This window comes from Anomaloglossus baeobatrachus, chromosome 8 (assembly GCF_048569485.1).
Source record: "Anomaloglossus baeobatrachus isolate aAnoBae1 chromosome 8, aAnoBae1.hap1, whole genome shotgun sequence".
Lineage (NCBI taxonomy): Eukaryota > Metazoa > Chordata > Amphibia > Anura > Aromobatidae > Anomaloglossus > Anomaloglossus baeobatrachus.
Genome location: NC_134360.1, coordinates 87,844,707 through 87,868,951, shown reverse-complemented (window position 1 = coordinate 87,868,951; position 24,245 = coordinate 87,844,707). Strand labels below are relative to the sequence as shown.

Below are 24,245 nucleotides of genomic sequence, written 5' to 3'. Positions count from 1 at the left end.
AACCGTAAAAAAAAAATAAAAACAAATACACATATTTGGTATCACTGGGACCAGAAATGCCCGATCTATAGAATAAAAAAAATAAGTTAATCTGATTGGTACACAGCATAACGAGAAAAAAATGAAAAACGCCAGAATTAATGTTTTATTTGGTCGCTGCAACATTGCAATAAGAGGCAATCAAAAACATTGCATCTACTCAAAAATGATATACTGTATATATTCAAGTAGAAGCCAAGTTTTTTAGCCCATTTTTTTCTGCTGAAAATGCCCCCTTCGGCTTATACTCGGGTGAAGCTCCCACAACAAATTATTCTCACCTCTACTCCGTTTCAGCGGTGCCCTAAGCTTCTTCTGGCAGATCGCAGGCATATAGACCCCTCTGTGATTGCGTCCGATGCACGGGGCTGCTGTCTGCGCTTTACTGCAGTTGAATGCTTTACAGCGGCGGCAGTACCCCTTGATGATTTCGTTGGGTGCACAGAGCCGCCGCTGCTGTCAGCGCTTTACAGCAGTTGAATGCTTTGCGGCACCGCCGCCGTAAAGCATTCAGCTGCAGTAAAGCCCTGATGGCAGATAACAGCCCCGTGCATCAGACGCGATCACAGAGGGGTCTATGTGCCTGTGGTCAGCAAGACACAGCTGAGGACACTGAGGAAACGGAGGAGAGGTGAGAATAATTTTTATTGTGTTTGTAAACAACGGCATAAGATGGGACAAGAAGGTGACCGGTAGGAGGACATTATTAAACAATGGGCACATTACTAAAGAGGACATTGCTAAACAATGGGCACATTACTAGAAGGCCCAAGCAAGGAGCACGAAAGATGGGGCACATTACTACAAGGGGGGACAAGGATGGGGCACATTACATTTTATTAGGAACTATTTTTATTTTTCAAACTTCCCAGTAGCTGCTTTATTTCCCTCCCTGGGCTTCTACTCGAGTCAATACGTTTTCCCAGTTTTTTGTGGTAAAATAGGGGACTCGGGTATAGGCTGACCCTAGTATAAGCCGAGTATATACAGTATACAGCTCCGGATGCAAAAAATAAACCATCACTCAGCCATAGATCCCGAAAAATGAGAACGCTCTGGGTCTTAGAAAATGGAGACAAAAGCGCAATACTTTTTTTGGACAAATTTCAGAATTTTTTTTCACCACAAATTTAAAAAAAACTATAGATATTTGGTATCTATGAACACATACTGACCTGGGGAATCATACTGCTAAGTGAGTTTTTTTTAAATAGAGAACATGATAAATAAATTAAAAAGAAAATAATTGTGGAATTGCAATTTATTTTTTTTTTGCAATTTCACAGCATTTGGATTTTTTCTAGTACAATATGTGGCGTAATTTTGAGTAATACCATTCATTTTAACTTGTCCTGCAAAAAACAAGCCCTCATATGGCTATATTGACGAAAAAATGAAAAAGTTTTGGCTCATGAAAGACATTAATAATAATAACAAGCCGGGCAAAGGTAATGACAAGGTGTGTAATTAACAATCTAAAATATAACTTTTAATATCACCACTAAAAAATTAGAACACACACATACATATACCATATTTTTCGGACCATAAGACGCACTTTTTTTCCTCCAAATGTTGAGGGAAAGTGGGGGGGTGCATCTTATGGTCTGACTGTGGCTGCGGGGAATGTGGGTGCTGCGGTGGAGCGGGTCATCGGGGGCACGAGTAGGCTGTAGCAGCCTGCAGTGACCACGTGGGCCTGCTCATTTAATATGCACGCCCATCCTCCCGCCCATCTCTCAGCGCTGAAGCCGGCGCTGACAGGTGGGCGGGATGATGGGCGAGGGATAAACAGTCAGCCCGCATGATCACCCCTGGCAACTGCAGCCTGGAGTGATCATGTGCGGCTGTATTCACTGCCCCCCGTGCATCATCATCAGTGCGGGGGGCAGTGAATCAGTACACATTACTCATCGTTCCCCTGCAGCATCACGATCTCCTGTCTGTGCCGGTCAGCTGACTTGCGTGGAGACTAGCGCCGTGCACAGCGATGACGTCATCACTGTGCGCACGTGTCCACACGCAGCTGCCGGCACAAACCACCGGAGGACATCGCGATGCTGCAGGGGAACGGGGACGGCTCCACTCAGAGGTGCTGCCGCTGACATAGACGGTAAGAGGAGCGGTGCTGCAGGGAGTGAGGTGAGGTAAGGTGAGTATGAAAGTTTATTTTTTTTATGTGCCACAGGATGCGGCCATACACCAGGATGAGGGCATATAGCAGGATAGGGGTATATTATGAGCAGCATGGGGAGTATATGAGCAGGATGAGGGTATATAACAGCATGGGGAGTATATGAGCAGCATGGGGAGTATATGAGCAGCATCGGGAGTATATGAGCAGCATCGGGAGTATATGAGCAGCATGGGGAGAATATGAGCAGCATGAGGGTATATAGCAGTATTAGGGTATATTATGAGCAGCATGGAGAGTATATGAGCAGGATGAGGGTATATAGCCGGATGGGGGTATATGAGCAGCATGGGGAGTATATGAGCAGGCTGGGGAGTATATGAGCAGGCTTGGGAGTATATGAGCAGGACATTACCCCATAACAGTGTCAGCAGCAGATTCTCGCCCCATAAGTGTGTCATGACCACATTTTTTGCTTAAAATTTTATTTTTCTATTTTCCTCCTCTAAAACCAGGCTGCGTCTTATGGTCCGGTGAGTCTTATAGTCCGAAAAATACGGTAAGCAACTGCAACCCGAGGACAGAGGAAGGAAAAGGTGTCTGCAGATTGCAGAGAGAGACCTCCCTACTTTCAAAAACCAATACAATTATCAAAGGGGCAAAAATGTAGAAAATTGTATTGAAACAAAACCTGTGAAGGATCTACAACAAACAAAGGTGCAAAATATCAAAAGGTACCAGAGACAATTCACAGGTTAAAGAGACAAGCTCGAGCTAGATCACTAAAATGTTATAATTTATCTGTGGGCAATATACACAATTGCTTTTCTCTTGGAAGACAGGGAGGAAAAAAAGAAAACCGGAAACTCACCAGGTAGTGAAGGGGTTAAAACTTTGAGGCTAATGTAAAAATTAAGCAGAAAAACCCTGTTTTCCATTTTCACAGCCCAATCTAATAAAATTCTGTGTGGTTTGTGGGTTAAAAATGCCCATCACACCAATAGATAAATTCATTATAGGATTTAGCTTGTTAAATGGGGTCACATGAGGGTGTTTCTGCATTTTTGGCTTCTCAGGGGCTCTACAAATGCAACACGCTGTCCAAGTTTTTGTTCTCAAAATTAAATAGTACTGTTGGCTTTCCGAGCCCTGTCATGTGCCCAAACATTAGTTTTTGACCACATATGGGGTATCACTGTGTTCAGGACAAACTTCATAACCAAATATGGGGTCAGTTTTCTCCTATTATCCATTATCAAAATTACAAATTTGGTGATAAAATAACATTTTAGATGAAAAAAATGTAACTATCATTTTGACATCCACATTTTAAAAAGTTCATTGAGGCACCTATGGGTTCTGCAGTTTCTGATGTTATAGTACCTCATGGGCGCTGCAAATGCGACATGGTGCCTGCAAACTATTTCAGCCAAATTTCTGCTGCAATATTTAAATAGCATTCCTTCCTTTCCAATCCCTGCTGTTTGTTACCCACTTCTGAGCCAAGCGATAGACCATATGTAGTCAAAAGCTTTTGTTTGGACAAACTGTGTGTCCACTTTTTCATGTTACGGCTTGCAAAAGTTAAACATTTTGGGATAAATCCACATTTCTGTGAAATAAATTAACATTTTCAATATGACAACCTAATGTTAACAAATTCTATGTAGTACCAGTGAATTCAAATTGTCACAGTACTCCTGAATAAAATCCTTCAGGGGTTTAGTTTCCAAAATAGGGTCACTTGTGGGCGGTTTCCGCTGTTTAGGCACCTTAGGGGCCCTTCAAATGCAACATGGTGTCCGCAATCTATTTCAGACAAATTTGCGTTCAAAAATTCAAATGTTGTTTCTTCCCTTCTGAGCTCTCCCATTTGTCCAAACAGAGGTCTCTGACCACATGTGGGGTACCAGAGTGTGCAGACGAAACTAGGTAAGGCTGGATTCACAAGAAAGTATGGCATCCGATGTGATATGCTAATAACCCTTGGCTCCCACTGTGCTGCCAGCGTGAGCCTAGTGTCATGCGACTAGGACCAGATCCTGGAGCTGCGGAGAGGGCAGGAGAGGAGAGGGAGGGATTAATCTCCCCATCTCCTCCATTGTCAGGGGATGCGATTATTGGACTACACTCGGATGTCATCCAAGTGCAGTCCGATGTTTCACTCGTACCCATAGACTTGTATGGGTGCGGGTGACACGGCTCTCGCAGACAATTGCAGCATGCTGCGACTTTTCTCTCATCCAGAATCTGGATGAGAAAAAAGCTGACCATCTGCTCTCCCTCATTGAATAACATTGGTCTGAGTGCAATGCAAGATTTTCTCGCATTGCACTCGTCCGATTCATACGCTCGTGTGAGTGTACCCAAACAAATACTATCCTTTGTAAAAGTGAAAAAATTGGGGTTAAAGCAAAGTTCTTGAGTAAAAATTACAATTTATTTATACGTCATTCCACTTGTATTAATTCCTATGTAGAAGCTGAAGAGTTAAAAATGTTTCTGACAGCAATTTGAAGTATTTGAGGTTTGTGGTTTCTAAAATAATATCACTTTAGAAGAGTTTCCAATATATAGGCCCGTGAAAGGCCATTTAAATCTGAATAAGTCCCTAAAGAAACAGGTTTTGTAAATTTCTTAAAACATATGAGAAATTGCTGCTAAACTTTTACCCTAATATCTTAATAAAATTACATTTGAAAAATGAGGCAGATGTAAAGTAGACATATGGGAAATGTTATTTATTGATTATTTTATACAACATGACTGACTGACTTGTTTATGGATATAAAAACTGAAAGGTTGAAAATTGCTAAATTTTTGCCCAAATTCTGTTTTTCTTTAAAAATAAATGTAAAAAATATTGACCTAAATTTACCACTAACATGAAGTACAATGTGTCACACAAAAAAAAAAATTCTCAGAATCACTGGGATACATTTAAAGGGAACCTGTCACCAGATTTGGCGACTTTAAGCTGCGGCCAGTACCAGTGAACTCTTATATACAGTATTCTAGAATGCATATTCAGGTACGATATCCAGCAGTCGCGTTCCAGTATTCTGTAATGCAGTATATTATAAGTGCTCAGGCCGCTCTGTAGAATGTAAAAAAGCGCTTTATTATATTCTCCTAGGGGGGGATCGTCCGTTCGGATGGGTGTCGCTGCATTCCGGTCAGACACCTCCTCTCTGCTGTGATGGCCGTCCTCCTTCTTCGCAGGCCCCAATCTCAACTTCCTGTTGACCTGACTTCACCACGCCCGGCCCCAGTGTCCGTGAGTCACTGGGCTGTGGGTGGCGTTTCACCGCTCATCATAGCCTAGCGCCGCTCCTGCTTCTGGCGCTCTGCAGTGAAGGAGAGAGGAGGGAGATGCTGAGCTGCGACGAGCGGTGAAATGCTGCTCACAGCCCAGTCACTCAAGAAGACTGTGGCCTGCCTCAGTTGACATGACATCACCAGACATTAGCGATCACGGAGCCCGAAGGTCATGTGAAGGTGATGAGTGGACCACAATAGCACCACTCACAGACAGTATTGGCAATACAGGGTATTTGAGAGAAACCTTGTTTCTCAACATAATATCAATGTGTCCAGTAGTGAACAGATGACTAATAATAGAGCACTTTTATCTAATATATAAAGCTGAATGTGTGTATGTGTGTGTGTATGTATGTATGTCCGGGATTGGCATCTGCACCGTCGCAGCTACAGCCACAAAATTTTGCACACTCACACGTCTGGACCCCGAGATTGTCATAGGCTATGTTTTGAGGGAAAATTTTAACCCCGCTTTACAGTTATTTGCCAAAAAACCTGCCTCCATTAAAGCGAATGGAGCTGGGAGCCACAGTGCAGCCAGAACTTCAGAAGAATGCGCAGTCACGCCCTTATATGGAATGTTGGCGTGTCACAATGCAGCCAGGGAAAGAGACAGACACAAACAGGGTAAGAAACAGACATAGACAGGGTAAGAAACAGAACAAAGAGACAGACACAGACAAAGAGACAGACTGACAGGGAAAGAGACAGACACAAACAAAGAGACAGAGACAGACACAGGGAAACAGACAGACAGGGAAAGAGAGGGAAAGAGACAGACCGGGTAAGAGACAGACAAAGACAGGTAAAGAGATAGACAAAGAGACAAACACAGGGAAAGAGACAGAGGGAAAGAGGGAAAGAGAGGGAAAGAGACAGTCAGGGAAAGAGCGGGAAAGAGACAGACAGGGAAAGTGACAGAGATAGATAGACAGACAGGGAAAGAGATAGATAGACAGACAGGGAAAGAGATTGAGACAGACGGAGAAAGAGACAGAGACAGTCAGAGACAGACAGGGAAAGAGACAGACAGACAAAGAGAGAGAGACAGAGAGATATATACAGACGGAGAGACAGACATAATTACATTTATATCTATTTGTTTTGTGGCTTTTGTGTGCAGAATACATTTTTGTTAATACATTCTATTTTGTTAACAGCAGTTATTAACCCTGGCGAAGCCGGGTAGTACAGCTAGCATATATATATATATATATATATATATATATATATATATATATATATATATATATATATATAAAAATTTATTTATTTATTTATATATATAGATATATATATATATATATGTTATATTATATATAACTGTAGTACAAGCTATGCTATCATGTTGCACAGAAAACAGACATGTTTATGTTTGAAAAGATCAGTCTTGACAGTTTATGAAAATATTCGTAGTCAAATTTTATGCAAATAAAAAAACCTACCACAGAGTGTATGAGACAGCTGAGTCTTCCCAGTTCGGAACTCTAAATATTCAGGAGAGAAAATTGAACAGTTGTATGAGTAAATATGAATATATAATTGAATGCAATTATTAAACAATTTTTGCTAGTGTTAATGACAGATACACTAGCTAATTGGGAAGAGTTAGAAGGACCCCATAATCATAGGTTGATGAGTTTAGATGATTTTTTCTTACTTTTTTAACCAGTTCATCCCAGCGAAAACCAACAAAATTAGCTTTTGTCCCCAAAGTACCACTTCTTTATTGAGTTAGTGTAGAAAATATACAGCATAACATAAATTAAACAATGATCTTCTTCTAACAATGGTTGATAAACCACTAATTATTTAAGTCTAAGTGGACTAAGAGAACACGTTTATCATTTTGTAAAGGTGGCTGTAGAGGAAATGTTTCTGAAGAGAATTAAAACGGAAACTGATCCAATGGTCCGGAAAAGTCCTGGCCAAAATGTATCCAAAAACATTCATATGAATCCCCCGATAGGTGACAAGTGGAATTGAGCACCTTTATAACACATTTTTATTTGGTGTCTCCTAGTAAGTATGAGAAGAATACACTGTTCTCACTTGATCATATGGCGCAGCAGGCTCTCGGGGGGTGGGGGGTGGGGGGGCAATATACTAAATCTGGCATATACAGATACTTAGCCAGAGAAAATGCATCAAACTTATGCCACTCTGTCTTATATCACAGTAAACTTATTGGCCAATCTCATGCCTCGATTTTCTTACTAATCTCCCATTGTGGCCACAGACTTCAGTTATGAAAGAGTGGAAAACATGCAACTTTGGGCTAAGCTTTTCCTTTTTTCACTTGTATCGGTCTTTAAGTCAGAAACAGTAGCGCAGTAGACTATGCAATTGTTTCTGACTTCACAGACAAATATGGAAAAAGAAAAAGTTCAAAGATAGTCCAGAGTTGTAAGTTTAGAACTTGGTTTAATAAGTCAAATGGCACCATCAGGGGCATAGCTGTACCCCATTTTGTGAGGTATAGACAAATCCTGACAGGGTCATGAGCGTGGGGTCTTATAATGTTAAATTGTAAGCCACTCTATTTATTCAGCAAATATTAGTATCTGAAGAAAATACTTTCTTTTCTGTGCTTAGGTGGTTCAGAACGTTGTGAACAAGGGAAAGTGTCGGGTAGTGTTTATTTCAATAAAGTATTTTTATGTGTTTTTTTCCTTTTTATTATTAGGCTAGTAATGAGGGTGTCTGATAGATGCTAGCTGTGTTTTTGGAGACTTCACAGTTCACATCAACCTCAAGCACCATTACCCCAATTGCCAGCAAACCACAGCATCGGGAAGAGGCAAGTTGAAGTGCCAGAACTGGTGCATCTCATGATACTCTACTTCTGGGGCAGCTGTGGGCTGGCATTTTTAGGCTAGGAGCAGCCCAATAACTAAAAACCTTCCCAGCCTGATAATATCAGCCCGCAACTGTTTGCTTTACCTTTACTGCTTACCAAAAAAGGAGGGACCCCACTTGTTTTTTCCATTTAATTATTTATTTGGTTAGCTGTACAGTCTATCCATCTACAGTATCTAATATCTTTGCAACTCTTTACATCTTTAACACATAAAAATCAGTAATTTCTTGAAAGTATTTAATTCTGGTATGTGATTGGTTGCTCTCAGTGAGAGAAACAAAATTAAAATTTTGTAGTTGTGATACCTTTTAATGGCTAACTAAAAATAAAAAGAAAATATGATGTTATAAAGCAAGTTTTCGAGACATCTTAGGTCTCTTCCTCAGGCATGGTATGACAAAATATCTGAAGAAACACAAATATATACACAAAACAGGGCAGAGCAATGCATAGTAAAAGGTCATTTAAATAAACAAACACTGAGCTTGGAAAGTGCCTGAGGAAGAGACCTGAGATGTCTCGAAAGCTTGCTTTATAACATCATATTTTATTTTTCTTTTTAGTTAGCCATTAAAAGGTATCAGAACTACAAAATTTTAATTTTGTTTCTCTCACTGAGAGCAATCAATCATTTTTCAACTGGCTAACATGGTACCAAAACCTTTTTCTTTTAACTATTCTAGTATGTGGCACACGGATGTCATCTGTGTGTTGTATGTATTTAAACAGATCCTTTGAATTGTGTGATCCATTATGCCGGGAAAAAATGGACATGTTCCTGTGTGGTTCACATAATACATGGTCTGTGTGAAAAAACTGACATGTAAGCAGCACCATAGAGTATAATGGGTACACAGGCAGATGTGTCTATAGAACGTGTGAAAACGGATGCCACATGTGTATTGCTTTGGTGTAATTCAAAATAACAGCAATTATTTTTAAGGTGTATTTTAATTTAAGACATTACAAAATTTAAAGTCTTATTTTTTAATACTTTTGCATAATACGTATTTTTAGTAAAAAATAAAATATACTGAGCGCTATAACTTTTTCTTGTTAATTGACGAAGTTATATGAGGGCTTGTATTTTTTTATTTTTTAGTTTTTACAAAGGAGACAGTTTTTTGGGGTACAATTTAGTGTTCCCTATTACATTTTTTATCACTTTTATACCATTTTTGTGGATACAAGATGATAAAAACCCAAAATTGTAGTTTTTTTCCTAAGATTTTTTTTACGGTGATTGAAATGACACGCTAACTATATTTAGCTATAGAAAATTAATATACCGTAGGTTTTTTTTAATGTGATATCACTAGTTTAGTATACTCCCCCAAATATATATACATTTTTCATTTATGTTATTGAAATTAACCAGTTCCTGACACTCGTTGTGCTGGTAGGTCATATTTTCCAAGTTGTTACAGTAAATAGATGTACAGTGAATAGGTATTTGATCCCTTGCTGATTTTGAAAGTTTGCCCACTGATCAAAACATGAACAGTCTATAATTTTAAGGGTAGGTTAATCTTAACCCCTTAACGACCCATGACGTACTGAATACGTCATGGATCGTGTGCCGGTAAGCCCCGCCCCCTGCCGCCGGTCGGCGGCGGCGAGACGCGCACATATCAGCTGTTAACAGCTGATATGTGTGCCTGCTAGCCGCGGGTGGAATCGCTTCCACCCGCGGCCATTAACCCCTTACATTTCACTGCCAAAGTTTTGGCAGCGATATGTATATGGGCGCCGCCATGACAGTGACTTACCCCGCCCCGCCGGAAGTCACGTGACATGATCACGTGACTTTCGGCGGTTGCCATGGTAGCACAGGGTCATGTGATGACGCCTGTGGCTAACATGAGTCACTTCCTCTCAATGCCGGAATACAGCCGGCATTGAAAGTGAAGCAGCAAATCTGCAGTTCTCAGCTCTGTAGCTGAGATCTGCAGATAGTGCAGAGCGATCGGATTGCTGATCGCAATAGCCCCCTAGGGGGACTAGTAAAATAAAAAAAAAAAGTAAAAAAAAAAGTTTTAAAAAATTAAAAAAAAATAAAAAAACCTAAAAGTTCAAATCACCCCCCTTTCACCCCATTGAAAATTAAAGGGTTAAAAAAATACACACATATTTGGTATCGCCACGTTCAGAAATGCCCGATCTATCAAAATATAAAATCAATGAATCTGATCAGTAAACGGCGTAGCGGCAAAAAAATTCCAAACGCCAAAATTACGTTTTTTGGTCGCCGCAAATTTTGCGCAAAATGCAATAACAGGCGATCAAAACGTAGCATCTGTGCAAAAATGGTACCGTTAAGAACGTCAGGTCGAGACGCAAAAAATAAGCCATCACTGAGCCTCAGATCCTGAAAAATGAGAACGCTACGGGTTTTGGAAAATGGCGCAAAACGTGCGCCACGTTTTTCGGACAAGCTTGTGAATTTTTTTTAACCCCTTAGATACAAGTAAACCTATACATGTTTGGTGTCTATAAACTCGCACCGACCTGAGGCATCATACCCACACATCAGTTTTACCATATAGTGAACACGGTGAATAAAATATCCCAAAAACTATTGTACAATCCCACTTTTTTTGCAATTTTTCCACACTTGGAATTTTTTTGCTGTTCTCCAGTACACTATATGGTAAACCTTATGGTTTCATTTAAAAGTACAACTCGTCCCGCAAAAAACAAGACCTCATATGGCAAGATTGATGGAAAAATAAAAAAGTTACGCCTCTTGGAAGAAGGGGAGCAAAAAACAAAAACGCAAAAACGGAAAGTGCCCGGGGGCTGAAGGGGTTAATAGTGAGAGATAAAATTTCAAAAATAAAATCAAGAAAATCCCATTGTATAAAATTATAAAAAATGATTTGCATTTTGCAGAGAGAAATAAGTATTTGATCCCTGTGGCAAAAAAGACTTAATACATGGTGGCAAAACCCTTGTTGGAAAGCACAGCAGTCAGATGTTTTTTGTAGTTGATGATGAGGTTTGCGCACATGTCTAGAGGAATTTTGGTCCACTCCTCTTTGCACATCATCACTAAATCATTAAGATTTTGAGGCTGTCGAATGGCAACTCAGAGCTACAGCTCCCTCCATAAGTTTTCTATGGTATTAAGGTCTGGAGACTAGCTAGGCCACTTCATGACCTTAATATACTTCTTTTTGAGCCACTCCTTTGTTGCCTTGGCTGTATGTTTTGGGTCATTGTCATGCTGGAAGACGCAGCCACAACCCATTTTTAATGTCCTGGCAGAGGGAAGGAGGTTGTCACTCAGGATTTTAGGGTACATGGCTCCATCCATTGTCCCATTGATGCAGTGAAGTAGTTCTGTGCCCTTAGCAGAGGAGCCCCCCTCAAAACATAATGTTTTGAGGGGGGTTATTTGGGTCATAGGCAACATTTCTCTTCCTCCAAACACGGCGAGTTGCGTTAAGGCCAAAGAGCTCATTTTTGTCTCATCTGACCACATCAGCCTTTCCCAATCACTCTCAGAATCATCCAGGTGTTCATTGCCAAACTTCAGACGGGCCTGCATATGTCCCTTCTTTAGCAGTGGAACTTTGTGGACACTGCAGGATTTGAATCCATTAAGGTGTAATGTATTACCAATGATTTTCTTGGTGACAGTGGTCCCAGCTACCTTGAGATCATTAACAAGTGCCCCATGGTGCCCCAAATTGATGTCGATTTACACTCATTTTGTATTTCTTCCATTTTCTTACTATTGCACCAACAGTTGTCTCCTTCTCACCCAGCGTCTTACCTATGGTTTTGTAGCCCATTCCAGCCTTGTGCAGGTCTATGATCTTGTCCCTTACATCCTTAGAAAGCTCTTTGGTGTTGCCCATGTTGTAGAGGTTAGAGTCTGACTGATTAATTGAGTCTGTGGACAGGAGTCTTTTCTACAGGTGACAATTTAAGACAGCTGTCTTTAATGCAGCTAATGAGTTGATAAGGAGCGTCTAACTGGTCTATAGGAGCCAGAACTCTTAATGGTTGGTAGGGGATCAAATACTTATTTCTCTCTGCAAAATGCAAATAAATTTATATAATTTATACAATGTGATTTTCTGGATTTTATTTTTTGATATATTTCTCACTGACCCCTACCCTTAAAATTATAGACTGTTCATGTCTTTGTCAGTGGGCAAACGTACAAAATCAGCAAGGGATCAACTAATAATTTACTTCACTGTAAATGATCGTAAGGCTAGTTTCACACTTGCGTTGAACGGTATCCGTTGCATTGCGTTGTGTAACAGATGCAACGGATGTGTTGCATATAGTGGCGCAACGGATGCTGCAAAACAACGCAATTTGTTTTGATTTTTTTTTTTTTTTTTTTACAGTTTTACCAGCGGCAGACTTTTGTGAACGATCAGCTGATCGCACCCTGCAGCCGGCCGCCGGGTGATCAGCTGATCGCTCCCTGCAGCCGGCCGCCGGGTGATCAGCTGATCGCTCCCTGCAGCCGACCGCCGGTGATCAGCTGAGCGCTGTCACTTGCCGGCCGCCGGGTGATCAGCTGATCGCTCCCTGCCTGCAGCCGACCGCCGGGTGATCAGCTGAGTGCTGTCACTTGCCGGCGCCCGGGCATGCCGGCGGGCGGGCGGGCGCTCAGCTGAGCGCTGTGACTTGCCGGTGGCCGGGCATTCTGGCGGCCGGTCGCTCAGCTGAGCGCTGTCACTTGCCGATGGCCGGGCGCTCAGCTGAACGTTCGGCCACCGCGAGCCAAAATAAAGTTTGATTAAAAAAAAAAAAAAAAAAAAAAGAGCATGCGCAGTGAAATCCAGAGGATTCCGCTGCTCAAAATAACGTTACATGCTGCGTTCCTCCCGCTGGGCGGAAGCAACGGAGCGTCGCCCAGCGGAAGCAACGCAGGTCCTTTTGGTACAATCCGTCACCCATACAAGTCTATGGGAAACAGCGGAATCCGTTAACGGATTCCGCTGTTTTCCAAAAGGGCGGATTGTAACGGAAGGAAATAAACGCAAGTGTGAAAGTACCCTAAGTGGGAAGGGGCTCCCTGTGTTACTCCACCAACTCAATTTTGCAGTGCCAGGGGGTGTCATAGGTCAAATATTGACCTTTGGGTCTGCAAGGTATGATTGCATGTTAGCCTTACTCAGACATGAGGCATGATAGACTCTGCTTTGTCAAGGTCTATGTGCACACGTTGCATAATTTCATGCGTTTACGCTGTGTATTGCACTGCAGCATAAACGCATGGGTCCTGCGTCCCCAGCACAATCTATGAAGATTGTGCATAATCCATCCGCACATTGTGTTTGAGAGCGCAGCGATTTGCATGCTGAAATTTTGATCCAAATCGCTGCGCTCAAAAAAGCAACATGTCACTTATTTTGTACGCTTTGGATGCTGCTCCCACTCTGTCTATGGGAGAGGCAGCATCCCGAGAGCATGAAATCGGCATCTATTCTGCAGACATACTGCATCCATTACGCAGTGCTTCTGCAGCGATTTGAAGCACACATGCACTGCCCAAATTGCTGCACAACGTGCGCACATAGCCATGTGCTGTGTTAGGCCCGTTTCACACGTCAGTGAAAAACAGTGACGTTTTTCACTGGCGTGTAAAACACGCACATGTCCCTGCGTGTGCCGAAAATCACGGCACACGTGGGTTGTCTAAGTGCAATCCGGGCTCCGTTCTCCGTGGCCCGTGATTGCAGTTAGAGATTCACTCACCTGCGCCCGCTCCCGCTGTCCATGGTGCTGATCGCTCCCGCGACGCAGCATCCGGCCGGCGGTGACCCCTGCAGCAGCTGCTTCCGGGTCGGCTGTGTCGCGCATAATGAATATGCGCGACAGTAATCAGCCGGCACAGAAGGAGCAAGCTGCACGGGCTGCAGAGGACATCGCTGGACGCCGGGTGAGTTAAAATGTTTTTTATTTTAAAAGTAGGTTTTTTTCTGGCACGTGTTTCACGGACCACACCACTGCGTGGTCCGTGGAACATCAGTGATGCCAGAAAAAAATGGACATGTCTCCGTGCAGCAATCACGGACACGCGGGTACGCTGCACGGAGACATGTGCAGTGACAAATCACTGACGTGTGAGCAGACCCATTCATTATAATGGGTCTGCGTATGTCCGTGATTCTGGTACGTTTAAAAAAAAGCACAAACGTACCAGAATCACTGACGTGTGAAAGGGGCCTTAAAATCAAATTTTACAGGAACAGAACAACGACCAATTATATTCAATAGAGCTGTTCAGATTACAGCTTTTTCACATGGACTGAGTGTCTGTGTGTAAAAAAATAAATAAATAAAAAAATCACTGGATGCATTAGCCTCAGCCATATTTTGCAAGGCACTTTCAACTCTATGGGTGTGCAAAAAAACCAAAAAACATCCATACTGCATTTGATTTATACAGATACATTACAATAAGGCTAAGACCGCACTTTGCGTTGTGCTACTTGCAGTTATAAACGCACGTTTTTGCCTTAATTGATTTAGCCAAAGTTGCCTTTCCAGAAATTTAGCGCTAAAAACGCATGCGTATTTACTGCGTTTTAGATGCGTTTTCAGCGCTTTTTACATGTTTTTTCACCTGCGTTTTGAACATCAAGACACTGCTAAATAAAGTTTACACAGTCAAACAGAATGAAAAAAGAGAAAAAAAACCAATACATTTATATTTTGTGAATTAATAAAGAAAAAAAGTTATATTTCATGAAATTATAGCGGTTTTATAATATTTAATGCTAAAATAACAATAAAATCATAATTTTCTTTAATTTAATTGTTGGATTATGTGTGTGTGTGTAAAGGGACATATGATTTCATTAATTTAATGTTAGAAAAGCATGCATTTTGTTTGTCCAAAACGCAGTGTTTCTGCACCTAAAAAGCAGGTAAAACGCAGGAAATTTGAAGTTTCTTGGTTTTTGCAACTTCTCATTGACTTCAATGTTAGCAAAATGCTGCCGAAATGGCAAAAACAATTGACATGCTTCTTTGAACGCATGGTTTTTGCCACAAATTATGCAAAATAAACAGCGTTTTAAAACACAAAGCGCGGTCTAGAAATCTACATTTTCCATTGACTATTATGGAAAAGCAAAACGCATGCCTTTTGGCATGAAAACGTTGCAGTTCAAAACAGACCTAAAAATCAGCTGAAACGCAGGTGGAAACGCAAAGTGCGGTCATACCCTTAGGCTGTGTCCGCACTTTGCGTTTTCACCTGCTTTTCTGCAGCGTTTTGAACTACAGCGTTTTCATGCCAAAATGCATGCGTTTGGATTTTCCTGCAAAGTCTATGGGAAAAGTGGATTTCTTGTCCGCACTTTGCAGTTCAAAACGCTGCATTTAATTTTCATAAATTTGGGCAAAAACTCTGCGTACTAAGAAGCAGCATGTCAATTGTTTTTGCCATTTGGGCTGGGTTTTGCTAACATTTAAGTCAATGAGAAGTTGTAAAAAGCAAGCAACATCAAAATTCCAGCATTTTACATGCTTTTTAGCTGCAGAAAGAATGCGTTTTGGACTACATAAATGCATGCTTTTCTGACATCAAAATAATGATAATGATATGTCCCTTTACACACACACATAGTCCGACAATTAAATTAATTAAAAATATTAATTTATTGCTATTTTAGCGATAAATAGTATAAAACCGCTATAATTATATGAAATAAAACTATTTTCGTTATGATTTCAATAATTATATATGTGTTACATTTTTTTTCCCTTTTTTCATTGTGTTTGACTGTTTAAACTTTATTTAGCAGTGTCTTTATGTTCAAAACGCATGTGTCTAAACGCAATGGAAAAGCATGTAAAAAGAGCTAAAAACACGGCTAAAACGCATGCGTATTTACCGCAATTCTGTGCTCAAAAGCAACTTTGGCAAAAGCAATTTCTGCCAGAGGATGCGTTTAGAACTGCAACTAGGACGACGCAAAGTGTGGACATAGCCTTAACATAGGAAACTATATTTGGTGTTGTAAATGTTGTTGAATGTGGAAGTATAAAACCAGATGGCATCTGTGTGCTGTTTGTTCTTTGCAAAGACTCATTAGCCGCTTACTGGCATCTGTTATACATGTAAGGCACAAATTGGTAGCAGGCGTATAGAGCCGGCTCACAGAGTGAGCTCGCACCATATCCAAAAGGTGACGACTGTTGTAGATCTCTCTGCTTGTCATTACGAAGCTCCCTTGAAATCCTGCCTGTGACCGGGCTTCAAGAAGACAATGATTTTTACTATATGCAGGTGTGGTATTATTGTATATAGCACAAGCGATCAGATCACTGCAGGTGCACTGTAATAAATACAGTGAAAAATAAAAAAAAATGTATTAAAGAAGTTGTCCAGTTACCAAAACTGTTTTTTTTTTTTCTGATAAATCTTGCTAATATGTGCCCCTCAACACATCTATTATGTTTTTTTCAGCAAAATTACCTTTTATTGTGCTCTAGCAGCACACGGTCATTGCTGGCTCCAGCTCTGATGGGGTTAATCTCTCCTCTGACTTCCTGTGTTCAGTTCCTACAAGTCCCAGAATTCTTTGTGGCTCTAGGGCGGTGTCTAGCTTATCTAACACACCCATTGTGTCTAATACACCCACTCTGCTCCCACCCAAACCCTCCTCCCTGCCTCTTCCCTGTGGATGAACTGAGATCAATCATACAGAGACAGCAGCAGCTCTACACAGCCAGGGGAAGAAAGTGTGTGTGCGCGTATATACAGTGTATGTACAGTGTGTGTGTGTGTATATACAGTGTGTGTGTGTATGTGTGTGTGTATGTCATACTCACCTGTCTGCAGGGTCCCGGAGCCATGCCTGCTTCCAGCCCCTGTCCCGGTCCCGCCGCTCTGGCTGTGTGCAGTCTCCCCGGGGCACGTACGAAGCTTGCAGGACCTGGCGGTGGATCACATGATGCAGTCACCTGACGCATCAGCTGATCGATTCTCGTGGTGTCGCCGGCTTTTTCGCGCCCGGCCGGCTATCAGCTGATCCTGCCGTCAGGGGACTTCATCAGCTGATTACCGGCAGCTCCTGCAGTGATGGGCCAGGATCAGACTCCGCTGCAGGAGCTGCCGGTAGTCAGCACAGACGTGAGTATTTATTTATTTTTTTTTTTTTTGCACTGATGCATCAGCTGATTGTATAATCGGCTTTTATACAATCAGCTGATGTGTGATGTGATTCACGTAGTTTAACCTGACACATCATCTGATCGCTTTGCCTTCCAGCAAACCGATCAGATGATATTGGATCCTGATTGGACGGCGCGGGACCCTAACCCAGGATTACTGCGGAGGGGGGCTCTTTATTTCAATAAAGATGGAGTCACTAATTGTGTTGTGTTTTATTTCTAATAAAAATATTTTTTCTGTGTTTTTTTTTTATCATTACTAGAAATTCATGGTGGCCATGTCTAATATTGGCATGATACCATGAATTTCGGGCTTAGGGCTAGCTGATAATATACAGCTAGCCCTAACTCCATTATTACCTAGCTAGCCACCCGGCATCAGGGCAGCTGGAAGAGTTGGATACAGCGCCAGAAGATGGCGCTTCTATGAAAGCGCCATTTTCTGGGGTGGCTGCGGACTGCAATTCGCAGTGGGGGTGCCCAGAAAGCTTGGGCACCCTTCAGTGTGGATTCCAATCCCCAGCTGCCTAGTTGTACCCGGCTGGACACTAAAATTAGGCGAAGCTCACGTCATTTTTTTTTTTAAATTATTTCATGAAATTCATGAAATAATTAAAAAAAAAGGGCTTCTCTATATTTTTGGTTCCCAGCCGGGTACAAATACGCAGCTGGGGGTTGGGGGCAGCCCGTACCTGCCTGCTGTACCCGGCTAGCATACAAAAATATGGCGAAGCCCATGTCATTTTTTTTTTCTTTTTGGGTAAAAAACTGCATACAGTCCTGGATGGAGGATGCTGAGCCTTGTAGTTCTGCAGCTGCTGTCTGCTCTCCTGCATACACTAGTGAATGGAGGATGCTGAGCCTTGTAGTTCTGCAGCTGCTGTCTGCTCTCCTGCATACAATGAACATTTTGAATAAGGAAATGACATCAGACCTTTTTTTTTTTTTTCATCAACAATCTTTAATGGCATTGTGCACTGATTAAAAATGCAGGGAGCAAAAACGCAGCAAAAAAGGCACCAAATCGCGGCAAAAACGTGACATGCAGCACCGCAGGTGACAGAGCAGAGCAAGTTGGTGGCATGTTCTGCTCTGACACATAGTGTGCTGCATGTCACTGTCTCCACTCTGGGACTTGTTGTGCAGGTGACCGGATGATACATGTCACTAACTGCCCCACTCTGTGATTTCGGCTGCATAGTACCAACTGTATACACTCTCACCTGCACAAGTCCCATAGTGGAGACAGTTAGTGACATGTAGCATCCGGTCACCTGCACAACAAGTACCAGAGTGGAGAAAGATAGTGACATGCAGCACACTATGTGTCAGAGCAGAGCATGTCACTGTCTCCACTCCGCTGACCTCACAGCCCGTACACGCTGCGATGGATGCAGGGGGACACAGAACAAGTAATCGGCCGACACTGGAGTCATCTGATTACTTGGGATGAATGAGAAGTAAAATGCTCTGGTGCTCGATGGGCGAAGCCCATGTCGATTTTTTTTTTTTTTTTTTTTTTAAAAAAAAAAATTCATTAAAAATAAAAAAACAAAAAAATCACATTGTTTGTGGGCTCCCGCTGCATTTTCTATTGCTAAGGGTAACCAAAGCAGCTACTGGCTGCTAGCCCCCGCTGCTTGGTGTTACTTTCACTGGCAATAGAAATGCAGGGAAGCATTTTTTTTTTATAAAGGTTTTTCCCTGAAAACGTTTTTAAGAAAATGACGTGGGCTTCACCATATTTTTGTATGCTAGCCAGGTACAGCAGGCAGCTACGGGCTGCCCCCAACCCCCAGCTGCCTAGTTGTACCCGGCTGGGAACCAAAAATATAGAGAAGCCCTTTTTTTTTCATGAATTTCATGAAATAATTAAAAAAAAAAATGATGTGGGCTTCACCAAATTTTTGAGTCCAGCCAGGTACAACTAGGCAGCTGGGGATTGGAATCCACAGTGCAGGGTGCCCAAACTTTCTGGGCCCCCCACTGCGAATTGCAGTCCACAGCTGCCCCAGAAAATGGCGCTTTCATAGAAGCGCCATCTTCAGGCGCTGTATCCAACTCCTCCAGTGGCCCTGGTGGCAGGTGGCACGCTGGGTAATAAGGAGTTAATACCAGCTTTGTTTTACCAGCTGGCATAAAGCCCGAGATTCTTAATGTCAGGCCAAGTTTAACCTGGCCATTAAGAATCTCCAACAAAGGGTTTAAAAAAAAAAAAAAAAGACATCACACAGAGAAAAATACTTTATTAGAAATAAATATACAGACACAGTAGGGACTCCATGTTTATTACTCCCTCTCACCCCTCCACGATGGAGAGATTTCTGTACTGACCATGCCAGGAGAGAGCGAGGAAAAGAGAGCGAGCGGGGGGGGGAGAAGAGAGCGAACGGGGGGGAGAAGAGAGCGAGCGGGGGAGGAGAAGAGAGAGAGGGGGGGAGAAGAGAGAGAGGGGGGGAGAAGAGAGAGAGGGGGGGGAAGAGAGAGGGGGAGAAGAGAGAGAGGGGGGAGAGAAGAGAGAGAGGGGGGGAGAAGAGAGAGAGGGGGGGAAGAGAGAGGGGGGGAGAAGAGAGAGAGGGGGGAGAGAAGAGAGAGAGGGGGGGAGAAGAGAGAGAGGGGGGGAGAAGAGAGAGAGGGGGGAGAAGAGAGAGAGGGGGGGAGAAGAGAGAGTGAGGGGGGGGAGAAGAGAGAGTGAGGGGGGGGAGAAGAGAGAGTGAGGGGGGGGAGAAGAGAGAGTGAGGGGGGGAGAAGAGAGAGTGAGGGGGGAGAAGAGAGAGGAGGGGGTGAGAAGAGAGAGGAGGGGGGGAGAAGAGAGAGAGCGGGGGAGAAGAGAGAGAGGGGGGGAGAAGAGAGAGGGGGGGGAGAAGAGAGAGAGGGGCGGGAGAAGAGAGAGAGGGGGAGAAGAGAGTGGGGAAAGAAGAGGGGGGGAAGAGGTGCTCTGTCACCAACTGTCTCCACTCTTTGACTTGTGGTGCAGGTGACAGAGTGCAGACAGTTGGTCCCATGCAGCAGGACAGATGGCAGAGCACAGCGGCGACATGCCTGTCAGTGTCTTGCTGCTGGGAGGAGCACACGATCACACTGCCCGACACCGGCCGCTCTCCTGACATCGCAGCAGAGCGGGCGGGTGGACAGTGTGATCACATACTTACGTGCAGGGGGGGGATTCAGCTGAAGAACCCCCCCACCGGAAGTGCACACTGGCGCCCTGTGCCTCACCATCTGCCGGACGCCTCCGCTCCACACTGACGTCCTCCGGATCCTCCCCTCGATGCTGGGCTGTGACGTGCGGTAGTCACCGCCCACAGCCCTGTCACTCAATCTGAGTGGCGCCGGCATCCTGTGACGTACCCGTCTTGTTTGAGAGCCCGGAAATGCCGGGACGTCAGAGGATGCCGGCGGCCACAGCTCCAGGGGGTCATGTGACAGGCACTGAGCGTGCAGCATAGCGCCGCTCAGTGCCAGAAATGGAAATACAGGCCAGTGGAGAAAATACCTAGAATTGTAAGTAGAACTTCGACAGAAAATAAAAAAAATGGGTGAACCACCCCTTTAAAACATGAAAAAAAGCAAAGTTCAAATCACCCCCCTTTTCCCCATTAAAAATAAAGATAAAACAATACACATATATGGTAATGCCCTGTGTCAAAAAAGCCTGATATCGAAATCTAAATTAATGCGATTCGTAAACAGAAAAAAAAAAAATGCCAAAGTTATGTTTTTATTCGGTGGCTGTAATACCACAAAAATGTCATATTTGTCTCCAAATGGTATGAATAAAAACATCATCTTGCCTCACAAAAAATACGGTAAGCCTTCACACAACTGCAGTGATGGAAAAATGAAAACATTATTGGTTTCAGAAAATGGCAGCACAACCTAAAAAAAATATTTTTCAAATTTCTGATTTTTTTTTCACCATCAAAATAATAATAAATAAAACTGGACATGTTTGGTATCATACTGATAAGGAGAATCATATTGCCAGATCATTTTTACCACACAAAAAACAATGTCACAATTGCGAGGGGGTTTTCACAATTTCAACACACTTAGGCTATGACCGCACTTTGCGTCGTCCTACTTGCAGTTATAAACGCACGTTTTTGCCTTAATTGATTTAGCCAAAGTTGCCTTTTCCAGAAATTTAGCGCTAAAAACGCATGCATATTTACCGCGTTTTAGATGCGTTTTCAGCGCTTTTTACATGCTTTTTCACCTGCGTTTTGACAGATGCGTTTTGAACAACAAGACACTGCTAAATAAAGTTTAAACAGTCAAACAGAATGAAAAAAGAAAAAAAAAACAATACATATATTTTGTGAATTAATAAAGAAAATAGTTATATTTCATGAAATTATAGCGGTTTTATAATATTTAATGCTAAAATAGCAATAAAATCATAATTTCCTTTAATTTAATTGTCGGACTATGTGTGTGTGTAAAGGGACATATTATTCCATTATTTTTAAAGTTAGAAAAGCATGCATTTTTGTAGTACAAAACGCACTGTTTCTGCAGCTAAAAAGCATGTAAAACGCTGGATTTTTGATGTTTGTTGCTTTTTGCTACTTCTCATTGACTTCAATGTTATCAAAACGCTGCAGAAATAGCAAAAACAATTGACATGCTGCTTCTTTGAACGCATGATTTTTGCCACAAATTATGCAAATTAAACGCAGCGTTTTGAAACACAAAGTGCGGTCTAGAAATCAACATTTTGCATAAACTATCATGGAAAACCAAAATGCATGCCTTTTGGCATGAAAACGCTGCAGATCAAAACGCTGCGGAAACGCAGGTAAAAACGCAAAGTGCGGTCATAGCCTTAGAATTTTTTCCAATTTTACAGTACACTGTACACTACACTACACTACACACCTCTGGGAAGAAGGGGAGGAAAAAACAAAAACAGAAATTGTTTTTGTCAAAAAAGGTTAAATTAAATGGGCAACTCAAACCTATCACTGTTATTTTGTCTCTACTCATTTCTTAGGCTATGTGCGCACTTTGCGTTGAGTTTATTGCAGTTCTAAACGCATCCTCTGGCAGAAATTGTCTTTGTCAAATTTGGTTTTGACCACAAAAACGATATAAATATGCTTGCGTTTTTACCACGTTTTAGCCGTGTTTTTACCGCGTTTTACATGCTTTTTCATTGCTTAAAGTCAGATGCGTTTTGAATACAAATACATTATTAAATAAAGTTTAAACATTCAAACACTATGAAAAAAATGGAAAAAAAATGATAACAAATATGAATAAAATCATGCACAAAATAGCTAATTTTATTAAATTTTTAAGTGTTATAATATTTATGCATAAAATAACGTTAAATTATGGATTTTCATTAATTTAATTGTCGGAGTATGTGTGTGTGTAAAGGGACATATCATGCCCTTATTAAAAAGTCAAAAAGGCATGCGTTTATTTTGTCAAAAAAGAATGTTTTCTGCATCAAAAAAGCATGTTAAACACTGGATTTCCATAGACTGCTTGAAAATCAAAACGCATGCATTTTCGCATTAAAACGCTGCAGTTCAAAAAGCTGCGGAAACGCATGAAAAAACGCAAAGTGCGCACATAGCCTTAGGCTCGAAACTTCATTAAAAATTTAACGCAAAATTGTTATTATGATTCTTGCCTAATCCCACCTTAGACATTATTGCTAAACATAAAAAATTGCAAATTCTAAAAAAGTAGCATGTCAAATGTTTGTGCATTTTTCCCTCAGTTTTTCTGCCAAACTTAGGGCTCATGTGCATGTAACTGCTGATTATTCTGCAGCGATTTGCCAGCACTTGTGCGCTTCAAATCGCTGCAGAATGAATGCAGTATTTTTGTTAAAAAAAAGCTGATTTCATGCGTTCTGGCTGCTGTCCCCACCATAGACACAGTGGAAGCTGCATCCAGAATGCACAAATAATTGACATGCTGCTTTTATGAATGCACGGATTTGGGTCAAAATTTTAGCACCCAAATCGCTGCATTCGTAAAAGCAACGTGCGCACGTCTCATGCACAATCTTCATAGATTGTGCAGGGGACGCAGAACCCATGCATTTACGCTGCAGTGCTATACGCAGCGTAAATGCATGCCATTTGGGAACGTGCGCATGAGCCCTTAGGCTGGTTTCACATCAGCGGTATTCTGCCGCAATGCCGGATCTGTCAGGAATGCGGTACAGTTCAATACAGTTAAATGGAATCGCAGCAAGTTAAGGACACATGCGGCCACATGCGGCCACGGCATGTGACCTTATCTTCCACTGTATTGAACTGTGCTGCATTTCTGACAGATCCGGCATTGCGGCAGGATACCGCTGATGTGCACGCAGCCTTAGTGTGCTGAAGTTAGTGTGCGTACATACCCTCTGGCTATGTTCACACGTGGCATCTTTTTGTCAGTGCATCTTGAGTGCATCAAAAATGCACCAAAAACACACCGCGGTAAATTGTAACAAAAACGTACTGTGTTTTTACCGCGTTTTGCCCAATGCGTTTTTAAGTCAAATCTATTGACTAAAGGGCTCAAAAACACTGGAAAAACGCAGAAAAAATTGACATGCTGCATCTTGTGTGCAGCCAATGAAAGATGCCCAGTGTGGACAGCAAAATCAAAATCTCATAGACTTTGCTGGGAGAAGGAAATGCATGCATTTTGGTGCATCTTTGTGACCTAAAAAACGCAGCAAAAGATGCCCTGTGTGAACTTAGCCTTACATTGTAAAATTCTGCA

General features: G+C 42.1%; 1 protein-coding gene across 1 annotated transcript in view; it reads right to left on the bottom strand.

The window, feature by feature from the left end:
• Positions 1-24,245, bottom strand: part of DMC1 (DNA meiotic recombinase 1) — a 179,680-nt gene that overhangs the window by 72,727 nt on the left and 82,708 nt on the right. The window contains exon 7 of the mRNA XM_075320887.1: positions 6,940-6,981. Coding sequence (XP_075177002.1) covers positions 6,940-6,981 — 42 coding nt within the window. The remainder of the gene's footprint in view (positions 1-6,939; positions 6,982-24,245) is intronic.